At 39.2% G+C, this 16,339-nt stretch overlaps 1 protein-coding gene across 2 annotated transcripts; it reads left to right on the top strand.

Annotated features, from left to right (window-relative positions):
* The first annotated feature begins 12,247 nt into the window (after positions 1-12,247).
* Positions 12,248-14,756, top strand: LOC122017484 (probable galacturonosyltransferase-like 7). Of its 2 annotated transcripts, XR_006121380.1 has the most exons (3): positions 12,248-13,838; positions 14,152-14,273; positions 14,514-14,756. XR_006121380.1 is itself a non-coding variant. In XM_042575115.1 (2 exons), exon 1 carries the CDS (start codon positions 12,687-12,689, stop codon positions 13,809-13,811), a length of 1,125 nt encoding a protein of 374 aa, XP_042431049.1. In that variant the 5' UTR covers positions 12,248-12,686; the 3' UTR covers positions 13,812-13,838; positions 14,152-14,415. The 2 variants fall into 2 exon arrangements, 1 of the variants encoding a protein (XP_042431049.1); XM_042575115.1 differs by lacking the exon at positions 14,514-14,756 and having other exon boundaries at positions 14,152-14,415.
* Positions 14,757-16,339: the final 1,583 nt, after the last annotated feature.

A 16,339-nucleotide genomic window follows, 5' to 3' on the forward strand; every position in this document is an offset into this window, starting at 1 on the left:
AGAAACCCCAATTGATCGAACGATCGATTGGAGGCTTCTCAATCGATCGGCCGATCGATTGAGAAGTTCGTACCGTGAACAGTAAGCTCCTGGATCGATCAGCCGATCGATCCGGATGCCTTCTGTCGCGAACAGAAAGCCCTGGGATCGATCACTGGATCGATTGGCCAGTCTGGATCGATCAGCCGATCGATCCAGAATATTGCCCCGAGCACAGTAGCGTGCTGGATCAATCACTAGATCGATCCAACCTAAGTTCCGCACACAGAAGCATGCTGGGTCGATCACTGGATCGATTAGACCATTCCAATCGATCCATGGATCGATTGGGAGGCCTGACAACAGCCGGAAGACCCTTAGTTCAGTTCCTTGACCATGTGGGATGTAAAATATGTCATGAATAGTTTTGATTACACCCCTTAGCACATATAGAATAAAGAAATGATAATAGTTTAGCCAAGTTTTAAATTGGTACAGTTTTCCGCACCTAGACTTACTAATGGTCATGGATATAGCTTAGCACAACATAATGTGACGGTCCGGCCTTACAGCCTAGCCAGTAGAAGGCGGGTCGTTACAAGACCGACTCTCGCAGTTGCTGCTTCTCGTGTTCAAGAAAGACCAGTCTCTAGCACATAGTCAGACTCTTCACCCAGAACTGCAAGACAAGTGAAGCTAGTCAGCGTCGATCGTGAAAAGTAAAGAAAAGACTCCGCTAAAGTTACCCCAATTGATTTTTGGGTAAAACTGTCAGCAAACTCCCCGGGCGAGATGGTCATCACTTAGGTCCTAGTGTCTATCCAGATTTTGCACTAGAGGACCTTGGATTATAATTTGATGCTAGGGGAGCGCGACTTAGTGTCATTTAAATGGCGCCACTCTTTGGCAGGCAGGTGGAGGATTGCCTTGACATGCCTGCGGCTGCTTAGATCTGAGGCCTTTGAGGTGGTCGGGCCCTTGGATTTGAACATTGAGGAGGAGAGAATAATGGAAACGGGTGCTTCTGTGCTAACAAGTAGAGGCGGAAGATAGGCGAACCACAGGGCGAGTGTTGTCCCAACTGGCAACACGGACAACGAGGGGGTTCGGTTGGAAGAAGGGGGAGTCAACAAGATAGCCTCCCTCTTAGGAATCACAGAAGTGAAGGATTCCCCCCTCTTGGAAGGAGGTCGGGAAGTCGTTGTTGGAGCATGGGCCTGCATAGCCAAAGTCGCTGAGCGGGAAGAGGATTCCGCTTGGTGCTGCTTGCGACGTTGGTTTAACGGCTCGCCTGATGTGGTCAATTCAGATGAAACAACGATTGACGCCATGGAGGGGTGCTTGGGCGGTAGCTCGCCAGTGGTGGCTGCTGCGTCGCTGAACGCCACCTGACTGTTAGAGTGTATACTAAAAGCCTAGCTTTTGGTATAAACATTTATCTAGAAATAAGAATCACATTGGTCAAATGTCTACATTTATGATAAATGTAGTTGTTCAATTAATTTATATTGTAGATAACATGGTGTGTGGTGTCACACACAGAGGATCATGTTATCAGCACCTTATAAATTATAAACAGTAGCTCACGACCAAGATGGAAAGGAACAAACCATTGGAAGGTCGTAGTGTAATTAGGTATTAGTTTATCTTAACTATATAATTACACTAGTACACTTAGAGTGTATTGAGTAGGACCATTAGAGGTCGTTTCTTTTTATACTGACTTTATAAAAGAACAAAGACCTCAGTTATTATGGAAGTGTGTGCTCTTAATCCTAATATAATAACAAGCACATATATTTGATATTTTTTTTCTTTAATTTATCAATGGGTGAGATTTAGTTCGATAAATAAATAAGACTGATAAGTTGGGAAATGATATCACTTATGTGTGTGTTATTGATTATAGAAGGAAACTGTGTCCTAGTGATCTAGGTTGATAATATCCCCAAGAGGAGCTCATAAGGATTGTCATGTTAAACCCTGCAGGTGGACTTAGTCCGACATGACGATAAGGTTGAGTGGTACTACTCTTGGACTAAGATATTAATTAAGTGAGTTATCAGTAACTCATTTAATTAGTGGACATTCAACATCTTAAACATAGGGAGACTAACACACTCATAATAAGAAGGAGCCCAAAATGTAATTTGGGATTGGTGCGGTAGTTCAATAATAGTTCTTTAGTGGAATGAATTATTATTGATAGAATTAAGTTGTGTGTTCGGGGCGAACATGGGAAGCTTAATTTCATCGGGAGACCAAAACCAATTCCTCCTCTCGGTCCCTATCGTAGCCTCTTGTATATAGAGATTTATACCCACCACATACCCACCTTCTTACCCAACCTATAGGGGCTGGCCAAGCCAAGCTTGAAGCTCAAGCTTAGGATCGGCCAAGCCTAAAGGTTGAGCCTTAAGGTGACCGGCCAATTGCTTGGAGCCCAAGCTTAGGTGGCCGGCCACATCATATTTAAAATTATTTCTTATGTGGATATCATGGTTTTAAAAGAGAGTTTGAAATTTAAATCTTTCATTTTATAGCTTTCTGCCAAAGATTAAGAAAAGATTTGAAATATTTCCTTATTTGTAGATTGAAAGGTAGATTTTAATTTTAAGAAAACTTTCCTTTTTAACCATGTTCATGATTTAAAAGAGAGTTTAAAAATTAAATATTTCTTCTACAAAAGATTAAGAAAAGATTTAATATCTTTCCTTATTTGTAGATTAAAAGAGATTTTAATTTTTAGAGATAACTTTCTTTTTATCCACATATTTAAAAGAAAGATTTTAATTTATAAAATTTCCTTTTTACAAACCACCATGGAGGGAAAAAATTAGTGGAGAATTTTTTTTATAAATTTTCGGAAGCAAATAAGGAAGTTTTAATTTGTGTTTAAAATTTTATTTGCTTGGAGATTTGAATGTGGCCGACCATTGTAATTGAAAAAAGAAATTTAATTTTAATTAATTAAAAATTTCTTTTTCATGGCAAAAGAATTAAGGAAGTTTTTATTTAAATTTCCTTATTTGCCAAGACCAAGGATTATAAAAGAAGGGGTAGAGGTGCCTTCATGGCTAACGACTATATTATTTTTCTCCTCTCTTTTTCTCCTTGGGTGTGGCCGGTCTCTCCTCTTTCTCTCTTCTCCATCTTGTGGCCGAACCTCATCTCATCCTTGGAGTCCTTATGGTGGCCGAATCTTGCTTGGAGAAGAAGGAGAGAAAAGGAGGCGATATTTATAGCATCCCTTGGAGCTTGGTGGTGGCCGAACCTCTTCATCTTTGGAGGAGCTTTTGGTGGCCGAAACCTAGAAGGAAGAAGAAGGTGCTTGGTAGTTCTCATCTTGGAAGATCGTTGCCCACACAACGTTCGAGGTTAGAAGAGGAATACAGTAGAAGATCAAGAGGTTATTTTTGCTTACAAAGAAAGGTATAACTAGTAATTGTTTTCCGCATCATACTAGTTTTCTTTGTATAGTTATTTTTGGAAATACCAAACACAAGAGGCATATGATTCTAGAGTTTTCGGATTTTTTTCGAGATTGTGTTTCTTTTCTTTTATTTTTCAAATTTGTGATTCGATTGTTCTTTTTGGTTAACCTAGAGTTATTTAAGGAAATTAAATATTAGTTTTCCTTAAAAGGTTTTGTCTAGGCGGTGGTGGTTGCTCCCATATCCAAGAAGGCCATGTGCCTCGCCATGCAGTCCTGGAAGTCAATTTTGGAAATTAATATTTAATGGAATTAATAACATAGGTGGATTTGAATCAATAGTGTTAAGTTCCGCTTGCGATTCAAATCTAAACCATTAAGAACAGATAAGTTAAATTTGGAATCAATGATGTTAGGTTCCGTCTGCGATTCCTAATTTAACTTCTAAAGAACACAATAGGTTATTTAAGGAAAGGTTCGACACTTGTACAAAATTTTTATACAGTGGAACCAGTACGATTTTCCTAGGACTAACCAACACCGACTTCCCCCTACTTCTCCAGTAGGCTAGTCAGAATGCTTGACCGACAACAAGCCGCGGCTCTTCAGCTCGGCCAGTTCTTTAGCCTTAATGTCTGGATCGACAAGCTTACACTTGCCACTCATGAACGCTCGATTCATGATTTGATCTACAAAAAGAAGAGATAGAAATAAGTTAGATTCAAAGATGATAAGAAGAAAAATAATGTACCTAGAGGAAGGGACAGCCATGTTCGGATATAGCTTAGCCCAAATATATATAGGACGCCCTCCAAAAGAAGCATGTATATATGATATTTCTAACCATCCAGGCTTGCAGCTGCTTGGAGGTAAGCCGACTGGCCTTGATATCTCCGAAGTGGAGGAGGCTTCGACAATTCTATTTGCTAGCAAGTCGGAAAGCCGAGTTGGGCGGGGAGACGAACATAGAAGTAATGCTCTTTCCAGTATTTATTGGAGGAGGACATTTTGTCGAAATAAACGGTGCCCACTCAGGCTTACAAAAGGAAGTGCCCGACTCAGAAAGCTTAGGATAATGGAAGTAGTGAAACATGTGGGGTATAAGGGGAATCCTGTATAGACGGAATAAAACAACAACCTCGCACAGTAATGTAAAGGAATTAGGCACTAATTGATGCTTTGAAATGTGAAAATATCTACAAACTTCCAAGAAAAAAGGATGGATGGAAAAGCGTAGGTCGGCAAAAAATTGGTCTTTGAAGAAGGGGAGAAAACTATTTGGAGGTGTATGAGGGCGGTCGTAGGCAGAAGGAATGCCGATTTGGTAATCATCGGAAAAATGGTAAGTTAGTTTCATCTGATAGACCTCATCGTCATTAAATTTGGACTCGGTGGAGGTATACCACAACTCGGGGACAGTTGGGGGTGGGGAAAGGGAGACAACCATGGAACAAGGTACAGAAATCAGAAATCAGAGATCAAAAGGGAAGAAAAGAGAGAGAGCTTACTGAAGAAAGATCGCCGGCGATGAAGCAGAGAAGAAGAAGGCGGAGAATGAAGACGATAAGCAGTGAGAAAGAAAATTACAGGCTTTAAAAACCCTGCCTATGGCTGCCTTGTGCCATCCGATCTAGGGTTTTAGAAAATGAGACTTAATTTGGGCGGTTGATTTTGAAAAGGTAGTAGTCACATCAAATCCAAATAGTCTCTTGTCACATCACACATGAGACGATAGGGAAAGGCGATGTGTGGCGTTCGATTACAAGCGACATTAATGAAGAAGGAGAAAGCATGATTATAGGACATGTTTAAACGTGCTTTGCATTAATGAGTAGGGGTTTGACCGAGTTTCGAGAAATTAGGGTGATGTCAACGGTAATTAAAAGGAACTACGTGGGGGTGAGGGGTCGGAGCATAGATCAGAATGAAGTTGGAAAATGGCTAAGTGCCGCTCTTGATAGATCCGAGCGGCATCTACCTTGGATTATACATTGCCGATCGGAAGAATGACCAAAAGGAAGTTTAGAGTTAGCTAAAGCGCATGACATTGCCGAGCAGTGGCTATAAACCCCTGTGCAGTGATCATCATAGCCGAGCGACGACTCTAAACTCCAGCATTTCCGCTCAGAGAAAAGGCAACTTCTTGACAAATGACATGAGGAGGGTGGAGTGAACGACACAACCGAGCGACGACTCTAAATCCATGTGCAGTGATCATCACAACCGAGCGGCGGCTATAAACCCTTGAGCAGTGGACGACATAGTTGAGCGACGGCTATAAACTCTTGAGCAGTGAATGTCACAGCTGAGCGGCGGTTATAAACCCTTGTCCTAATGAAAATTATAGTTGAACGATGACTTTAAACTCTGGGATGCCAAAGCGAGCAGAAAGAACAACAACTGTAATAGCTGAGCGACGACTCTAAACCCTAGAACACCTGGTTGGGAAGAAAGAGTTCCAGAACACACTAACTATCCAGTCAGTCGGACTTACAACCTATTTCGACTAGACTTGAGGGGAAGACTTGTGATACAGTGATGAAGATGGGCCCCACCAAAGATAAGTCAAAGCAAGAAAGACCGGCTAAAGTGGAAGTCAAAGTCAAGGAAGGCGTCAAATTGGCTGAGCGGGCCAATTACGACTGGGCGGACGACATGTCCAAGCGGACGAGAAAGGCCAAATGGATAACACGAGACTAAGAGACAAATAGGCAATGCATCCCTCGGCTGTCGTCCTTGCCGAGCAGAGGCGTGCCCGTTCGGATAAGAGACAACCCTCCGACCACGAAAAAGCTAAGTGAAGGAAGATTGCTCTATTCAGCACGACCGAGCGAGAGCATCTCGGCCGAACGAACATTGGTCGATAGCGGGACCCACCCGTATATCTCCTTGTACTCTTTTGGAGGTTTGTGCCATTGACAACAGAACATGTCCCGTGGGCAAATCGTACTTTAGAATCTTCCAGCCTGTCATATCAGGAATATGCATGCTTACTTAAGGAAAGGTATCAGAGACACTTTTTGACTTATCTTTTCCTAGGACATTTGAAAAATGTGCACACACTTTGAGATATGTGCGCATACACTATAGTGACACTATAAAAAGGGGTTCCCATTAACAGGTAAAAGTATGCGTAACTTCGTAATTTCACATGTTCTAGCTATAGTTTTCTACTATTCTCCATTTTCCAGAAACTGACTTGAGTATCGGAGGGCCAACGCCAGGAACCTCTTCCTGGCTTAGTATTGACGCCTCTTGTATTACAGGATCATGTGGAGTCTTCGCTTGTCAACCTTCAAGTCATATCCCTAGCATGTCCTCAAAGAAAACTTCTCTTTAATATAATGACGATCTATAAAAGACACTTAAGATGAATATAATAATCTTTTACAATCCTATAAGAGAGCATTTTCTTCTGAAAAAAAAAATCCAAAATTTTCCCAGAAAAAGAATATGCTAACTCACTATCAATTTTAATAAAACTTCAATGCTTCTCTTGAAGAAGATGATAAATACAAATAAAAATCAATTTTCATATTGTTTGCTGTATGCCTTCTTTTTATTATGATGATCAACGTAACTACTTTTCTCTATGAGGGAGACTGGCATTGTAGCTCAGTTATTATTTTGGCTTTGAACAAGTCTTCAATGTGCCTTGATTGGTGGAGATTAATGGTCAGTTTACATAGGAGAGCGAAAAGTAAAATTAAAAAAAAAAAGAATTTCACGGTAGAAAAGTTTTTGTCATTTATTTTATTAAAATTTTTAGACATAAGAGAAATATAATTTATCATCAGATAATTTTGGAGCTAAAATTAATCATCTCAAAATCAAACGAAAAACAGCGAATGGAAAAAAAAGGCATATGTATCCCTTTTTATTCGCAAATTTAGGGGTGTAAATAAACCAAATCGCTCATGAGCTATTTGAAGCTCGATTCGATAAAAGCTCATTTGAGCTTGTTTAATGAGGTTCGTTAAGATAAACAAATCAAGCTCAGGCTTCAACAATACTCAGCTCGTTAGCTCGTGAACATATTCGTTAGTAAGCTCATGAATCAACTTTTAAATGAAAAAAATAATAGTTTTGATATTGAAATTATAGATTTTACCTTCTACTTATGAAAAATATAGATAATATATTAAATTTATTTATTAGAATAAAATTATAAGTTTTAATAAGAATATTATAATTTTCTCTAAATATATAATTCAATTTTTAACGAATATTTAAATTTATATTTACTAAACTCGTTTAGGCTCGATAAAAGTTCGAATAAGCTCGTGAGTCATGAATATATTCGTTAAATAAAGTTTGATTATAAACGAGTCAAACTCAAACATTCAAGAGTTCAGCTCGGCTCGACTTGGTTGCACCGCTAATAAAATTACACCATATATAAAAAATAACATATGTAATCTTTTTAACTTATAAAATTATATCATGTGTTCAAAAAATAACATATGTACTTTTTTTTTATTTATAAAATTATGTTATATGTATCCACTTTCCTTTATTAAAATAAACAAGCAGGTAAAAAAAATGAATTTCTTTACCTTTTCTCTTCTCTCCTCTTAGAATAATTTTTTACTATAGATTTTTTTCTCTTCTTTATCCGTATTTTAGTGGAAACATAATATCCATATTACAGTGCTTTAATTAAATTGAAACATGTTGATTGCTTCTATGGAATCGAGAGTGAAGGCATTGTCTCGATAAAATTGAGGTAAATGTCTCTCTTACGTGTTAGTCACTATTTCAAAGGTAAGTAGTCGTCTGTGATTTATCTCTTCCGTGTTGATTCTGAGACAAATTGATGGAGACATTGAAAGCAAACGTATTTATCTTTTACCACCACGAGAGTGAAGGCATTCCAGTAGTCAAAAGCAATCCCTCTACCTCTCTTGGGGTGAAGATAACTCAATTTCCAACATCACCACAAGGAACAAGATTTGCTTGCACTTTCTCAAATGCCACCATTAATTGTTATTCCAGCAGTCTGGGTTAAGCTGAGTAAGGATACCAAAGAGATTATCATGCATAATTTTAATTACGTAATTATAAGATAATCATTTAATCTGGTTATCAAAAATAAAATATAATTTAGTTTAATTTAGATGATCAAATAGAATCTTATTTATTTGAAGATTTTAATATATAACCTAGTGTAACATTTTATTGAATTATCCTTGGTTCAATTTTAAGCATGATGATATTGTATGCTTGTCCAAATTCATAATAGAAAAAGTACGATGATATTTGTATGACTGTCCGCACCTTATATCTAAGTACAAAAAAATTATATCAGTAGTTGATCGATAATATGTGATTTGTGATTGTATTTATTTTAATTTCTGATAATTAAAATTTCAAAAAATATATAATAATAATAATATTATTAATAGTGATATATATAAATATTTAAAATCAGGTAATATTTTATTTTTTTATTATTTTAGAATTTTTTTAGTGAATTTTATTGGGTTTTAGATTAAGTTAATTTAGTTTATTCCAACTATAACTAGAAATTGATTAAATTATTTACTAAAGTTTTTTAAAAAATCATCGTTTCCTTCATCCTCCGCTCACGCTATCACTGCCAACTTAAAAAAGAGGGAGAGAACGACCCTTAAACAAGGAACAAAATTAAGGAAAAAAAACAATGAAATATGACAGTAATAGAAAAAATTATGCTCCCACGCATAACTTATCATCAACCCCAAAGAAAATAAATAAATAAAAAACACAAGTACAAAATGACAAAACTCATTACCATTCTTAAAAAATAAAGATCATAACGAGACCAAATTAATCATTATCATTTATCGAGAATTAAATGAGAGCCTTTTAGGAGCAAAAGAAAAAACAAATCATATTTTTCATCACTTAAATTAGAACAGTTGTAAATGATAGAATGAAGATAAATGGTAAATCAAACAATTTAGGATTATAACTATATCTAAATAAAAGTTAAACTTAATATCTATCACCGAAGTGAAATGATAAAGATATCTAATTCGTTATTACTATAAAATAATAAAATCTTCTATTTCAATAAGACACAATACAGATGAATGCATCAACATTTGAATTTAATCAAGAAAAGAGCACAGTGGCACCAACCGGATCAACGTGATAATATTAGGTGTGGTTTCTGTTCCCCAATCGCAATGAGCAAGAGAAGTACAGAGAGGGGGAGTTGGAAACGGGAGAGAGGGGGAACTAAAAAAAAGCTAGCATTTTTTTTTACATTGTTTGGATAAGATAAAAAATTTTTAATTCATATTCTTATTGATCAAAGAAGAAAGCGTCATCAACGAAAGAAAAGCTTAACAAGTGAAAGGTAGGATTGAGAGATATTGAAGTGGAGAATAGATTAGATCCTATAAAAGAATATACATAATTAAAAATAAATCTAAAATATTAAAAAAAAAAAAAACCCTTATGACTCTATCCGTTAAAATCATAATGAAATCTTTGCGAAATCCTAAGTTTTGATCAAAAAATAAGATCATGCAAATCTTTAATCACGCGGGCTCTATTCTTTTCCATTATCTTAAAAAAAATATACATAAAAATATATTTAATATATTAAAAATAATGACATAATTTTTTTTAGAATAAGATCTTACAAATCTTTTATACGGACCTTATTCTTTTCCATTCTCTTAAAATATATATAAAAAGATATTTAATATATTAAAATAATGGGCGCCAATAAAAATTGAGACTCTATAAGGCCTATGCCTAATGCTGGCCCTGCCACCCCGCTTGTCGGCTTGGGTGAAGCAATTTTCGTCGATAGGTAAGAAAGAGACTACTCACTACTCCTTTCCTGATAGCCCTCCCCTGTGCTTAGAGTTGATCCCGGCCTAGTTGCAATACTACCGCCGCTTGCTTCGGCTTGGCCCATTGGTTGTCGCTCACCCCGTTGCTCGCCACCGCTCGCCACCGCCTTTGCTGTATTCACTCACCGTTGTTCGCCTCGTGAGCCGTTGGAGAACAACTCGCAAGTCGTTGGCGTCAAAAAAAAAAAAATGAAAGGATAATTTTGATAAAAATTTTTTTGTTAACCCCCAAAATCACAAAAAACCTTAGGTTGTGGAGGTAATCGGATTTTGGGGTTATAACCCATTTGATGATGTTGTTGATGTGACAGTAAAGCTGCATTACTCGAGAATTGATCGTAACCTAAACAAAACAAGGTTGATAACCTTGGTTATCTCCAAGGTTATCAACGATCACACTGAACCAAACATGTCTTTAGAGTATTCAAACTTATTTAATAAAGTAATCAAGCCAAGCAAAGTTGAACCTAAAATGAACTAATGATCACTTTGAACTAAATGTGCCCTTAGAGTATTCAAACTTATTTAATAAGATAATCGATCCAAGCAAAGTCGAACTTAAAATGAACTAAGTTGTTGAAATAATTATTCTCTTGGTTCACACTTAGTTTGAGTTTGATTCGTTTAGATGTTATCGTACTTTCAATTTAAGTTTGTTTAATTGTTTAAAACTTTTGCTTGTTTGATTGGTTATTGAGCTTGATAATTCAAATTTATTTGTTCATTTTAAATGTTTCTTTATTTATTTAGCATGTGTATAACATTTTTATCAATGAATATAGTTCGTGAATGTTATTCACGAACATTAATAAGATGAACACATGTGTTCAAGATTATTTATTTAGTTTAACAAGTTGTTCAAACTTATTTATTTAATTGATACTGTGTGTATTGAACGAACATAAACAAACTCTTACTGAGTCGAATACTAAATTTGTTTACGAACGTTTAGTTCATTTACAACTCTAGTTATGTGACTTATATCTCTCAATGCCCAAGCAACCATTGCCCAAAACAAAAAACAAATAAAAATATATTACTTGTAATTGAGAGTTGATAGTGTAATTTGATAAGACTAAGTATTGATTCCAAACTATATTAGTTGTTTAGTTCCTGATACCAAGTCATTAGTTAGAACAATGCTACCTATATATCAAGTTTTAGTCAATAGTTTATGTGCATTGGTTGCACAACACAATCACATTGCATCAAAGTCAAGTTTTGTGAAATCATTCTAACTTTCACTTTTTTAAAAAAAAATAATTGTATAGCCATTAAGTATTAGTAGTAGATGCACTAATTACTAAGTAACAAGTCAGCTAATATAATTATGATAGTTGGCATTTATATAAACTATATATCTACTAGTAGATGTTGTGTTCCTTCAAGTATGAAGTATGGATGTAACTATCACTTAACCAGTCCAAATGGTATTATGTTAAACACCTTATGTGTAGTGTATATCCATGTTAACATTGTAATTGATTTGCTAATTTAACAAAGCAAAGAACTCTTGATACTTTAGTTACAAACAATACTTTCGAATACTTAACCTTGTTGAATTACAAACCCTTTCGTAACCGAGGTGATCAATCAATTATATACTTTATAACTTCAAGGTTCTAGTTTGGAAGGCATGTCTTGAATGTTAGTTTGATCATGCCTTTTGGTATTGATTAATTGATATTCTATAAGAGATATTCCTTTAGGTTGAGACATAGAGCTTCGTGTGTTAGTCATGCTAATTCAAGTTGATCATTAAGGTTAATTATATCCATAAAATAATTAACAATAACCACAATAATTAAGATCACGGGGAATCATTAATCTTCATCACGGGCACTCCCATCCAAGTCATCAAGTCTCCTTCATAAATTATATCCGTGACAAATTATTAAAAACCACCACTTCCAACCGAACCGGTTCATTTCGGCCCGGTCTACGGCCTTTTGGTTCATTTCAATCAGACCGACGTTATCCACCTGTCTCTCCTCGCTGGTTTTCTCTCTCGTTCGCTGGAGCCGCTTTAGAATAGGATTTGGAAAGGAAGGTTGGGGCAGAGAGAGAGAAGGAGCGGAGGAGCTCACCGCGAGTGGGCTTACCGCACCCGCTTCCTTCGTCGCCTCCTCCTCGTCCATGGATTCTTCCCTCTCTTTTTAGGGTTCCATGCTGCTTTCCACCTTTCCCGGCGATTGCTTCGGCCTTAAGGGAAGTCGACGAGGGTCCAATTAGTTCCGGCGGCGCTGAGGCCGTGGTACTCGTTCGATCCCATTGATTGCGGGGGCGGGCTTTCCTCTTCCTCCGCCTCCGTCCTGGCGGCGAATCGGGGATCCCTCGCGTTCCTTGCTGATCTCTGCTATTTCAAGACCCGGAGTTGCCGGCGCCGCAAGGGCAGCGGCCGCGGCCTGCGCGGGGGTGCCGGAACCATGCTCTGGCTCGTCCGCCTGTCCGGCCTCTGCTCCGCCGCCATGGTCATGGTCGTGCTGTCCCCCTCCTTCCAGTCCTTCCCTCCCGCCGAGGCCATCCGGTCCTCGCACTACCTCCGGACACCTGGCGGCCGGTATCATCGGGTCGCCGCCGTCTCGGATTTCGCCGACCGCTATGGATTCCGCCGCGCGCCGAGTTTCAGCAATGCCGCCGATTGCGAGGTCCCTTCCGCTAACGGAACCTCGGTCTGCGACCCGTCGCTCGTGCACATCGCCATTACCCTAGACGAGGAGTACCTACGCGGTTCGATCGCGGCGGTCCACTCGGTGCTCACGCACGCCCGGTGCCCTGAGAGCGTCTTCTTCCATTTCTTGGTTTCGCAGCCTGGCCTGGAGCCGGTTGTGCGTTCCGCCTTCCCCGGGCTCCGATTCAAGGCGTACTATTTCGACCCTGATCGCGTGCGGGGACTAATTTCGACGTCGGTGCGCCAGGCGCTGGAGCAACCCCTTAACTACGCCCGCAACTACCTCGCTGACATCCTCGAGCGGTGCGTGCGCCGGGTGATCTACCTGGATTCCGACCTTGTGGTCGTCGACGACATCGCCAAGCTGTGGCGGACGGGGTTGGGGTCGCGCGCCGTGGGAGCGCCCGAGTACTGCCACGCCAACTTCACCAAGTACTTCACCCCGCGCTTCTGGTCTGACCAACGGCTTGCGGCGGCGTTCGCTGGCCGCCGACCATGCTATTTCAACACCGGGGTGATGGTGCTCGACCTCGTCCGGTGGCGGCGGTTCGGGTACACGCGGCAGATCGAGCAGTGGATGGAAGTGCAGAAGGGAGGCGAGGCACCCGGCGGTCCGGGGCGGATCTACGAGCTGGGCTCGTTGCCTCCTTTCCTGCTCGTGTTCGCAGGGCACGTCGCTCCCATCGAGCACCGATGGAACCAGCACGGGCTCGGCGGCGACAACGTCAAAGGCAGTTGCCGGGACCTGCACGCGGGGCCGGTGAGCCTCCTCCACTGGAGCGGCAGCGGCAAGCCGTGGGCGCGGCTCGATTCAAATCGGCCGTGCCCGCTCGACCACCTCTGGGCGCCCTACGATCTATACGGACCAGCCGTCGCCTGACACTACATTCACTTCCGCTGCTCTCCGGTAAATCCTCTGCCTCATCTTCTTCTACAACACTGCTGCTCCCCATCAATCTCCATATCAAAAGACATCATAATTGCCGACTGTTCCCATCTTCTTCTTCCCCTCTGTTAAAATTTCACGTTTGTTAATTCTTTACGGTATTCATGTGGATTTAGTGGCTCCTCTCTTCTTCGCGTCCCTTACTTTTTGATCCCAGCTTCTGTTCTTGCGAGGCAATTTGTATTCTGAATTCAATTGTTGCTGCCTCATGAATAAAGGGGAGGCAAGATTTTTCTCACCCTGTGTTTGCTTTGTTTTTTTCTGGGTTTCTTAGTTTGAATAATTCTTCCAACACGAGAAGAAAGATTCAACCTTGAGGCAAGAAAAGGTGGGGCGACGGAAGCGCCGCTCAACATTCGGCGGCAGCAAAACATCAGTGAAATATACCTGGCAAAGGTGCCTCCTTTTCTGCCCCCATCTGCTTCTCTAATCCTCCACTAAAATCCATTTATTGATTAACAATTAGGTGTTCCATCGTTGTATCTTCTGATACAAGTTTTTGTGTTTCCAGACGGCTCTCTGTCTTTGAACACTTTCTTCTTTAGGCCTCAAAAACAAACCTTTTTTTTCTGATATCTCTTCGGTCTTATCACAAGTCAAATTTCAATTAACAAATGAGTGGTTGACTTATCGTAGATTGTTCATCAAACATCAAACTGAGCTGGAAGAGAGTAGTTCCTTTAGCGTAGTGGTCCATAGCCGTTAGATGCTGGCACCAAGTGGAAAGGATCAAAGGAGCTGAGTATTTTATGGGGTAATTAGTGGACCTTGGATCATTATGACGACAGGGAAATCAAACTTTGTCGTGTTGATGTGTTGTTCGCTAGGTCTCTTTCTTGAAGCGGCACCTCTTAAATTTCAGTTCATATTGTTTGGTAGTTAGTTATCGAATTGTCTCATGCAATCTTGGATCATGCCTAAACATCACAAAGTAGTTATGTAGCTAACCAAACTTGTTCGTAGGAATGACGTATACGTTAGCTGAATTGGCTTAGTCAATTCTGTGATTGTTAACCGCTAACAACTCGGTTGTTAGGAGGCTTCCATCAGCTTATTTCATGCTTTTTTACCACTTCAATGGAGCACGCACGACATTTGGGAGAGCCACTTGGATGAGCTTTCGTGATGCAATTACCACCTAATATTTTAACAAATGTTGAAAGGTTAAGAGATGGTGTTGGAAATGTTGTTGTTGGAGCCGATGCCACGAATAAAATACTGAGAAGCCCCCTTCCTCCACTTGGTGGCGAACGGAGTACAAGAAATTTAGGATAGAATGATGGTGTTTTCAATATGAAGTTTTAGGATTAAATTTTGATTAATAGTCGGGTGTCTCATTTTTTACCATCATGAAGAGGATTCGAATCTCATCTCGGACTTATGACATTGGACTGCCTTAAGATTCATTTGTAGTTTTTTTTATTTATCTGATGAAAGTTTTTTTTATGGAATCGGATAAGATTACCTTAAAAAAAAAAAAAAAGCATGAGAAGAATCCCTGCCATGGCCCTTGTGTGCCCATCAACCACTTTAATTGATTCTCAGTGTTGTGTGATCAGGCTTTCTTTGTAATCTTGGCATTGGATTCTTCTTGAAATCCGTCGAGCTTTTTCTTAATTAAAGCTCTGGTGAGGGCAGGCCACTCCGATCTCTGCAATCGAGCAGTGCAGGACGAGTGTCAGGAGACCAGGCCGCCGGGTCCAGTTTTTTCATGGCCAAATGGTACAGTTTGAATTAGCGTATGAATTAAAAAAAAACAAAGACCAATTTTGGCCGTATATCGTATCAATATTTTTAAAATTTAAAGGAAACTATTAATTTTATTAAATATCGATAATCATTTTTATTATACATTATATTATTTATTATTATTTTTTAAAATTATTCATTATTCAATTCATTCTCTTTATTTTTCTTTTTTTTTTAAAAAAAAATTAAATAATATTTTAATATTTAGAAAATAAATTTCATTCTCTAAATTAAAATTTAAAGAGGTACTCATAAAATTTAAATTTAAGTAATGAATAAGATAGTTGATGTCAATATATTTTTTTAACGTAAAATGTAAAATTTAAGATAAATTATATATTTAGGGAAGCGGATGTGAATGTTCTAAGATGCTCTTGGGTTTGCCCCCAGGGCGTAGTGCAGACGGTGGGCGCATGGTATCTCTGGCGTAATGGCCAGAGGTCGATTCTCAGGAACTGACGATCTGGGATTTACCCTGTCATGCGCCTATGGTCTGTGTATCTGCATGAACCTCCCTCCATATCCGTGGGGCCGGCACTAGGGGAACCGCTAAGGTAGTGGATCTACCTTTTTTCTAAGATGCTCTTGGGTTGTAACTTTTAGTTAAACAACTTGACCTTAGTTTAAAAAGTCGTTAATAGTGTCCTTTTGGAGGAAAAATTGATACGGGTAGAGTTCACGTGGCGAGCTGGATCCATATAGAAGCCATGTGG

This window comes from Zingiber officinale, chromosome 8B (genome assembly GCF_018446385.1).
Source record: "Zingiber officinale cultivar Zhangliang chromosome 8B, Zo_v1.1, whole genome shotgun sequence".
NCBI lineage: Eukaryota > Viridiplantae > Streptophyta > Magnoliopsida > Zingiberales > Zingiberaceae > Zingiber > Zingiber officinale.

Bases quoted from the DNA above. Each gene is read 5' to 3' on its own strand.
- LOC122017484 (XM_042575115.1), top strand. From the start codon at position 12,687: ATGCTCTGGCTCGTCCGCCTGTCCGGCCTCTGCTCCGCCGCCATGGTC.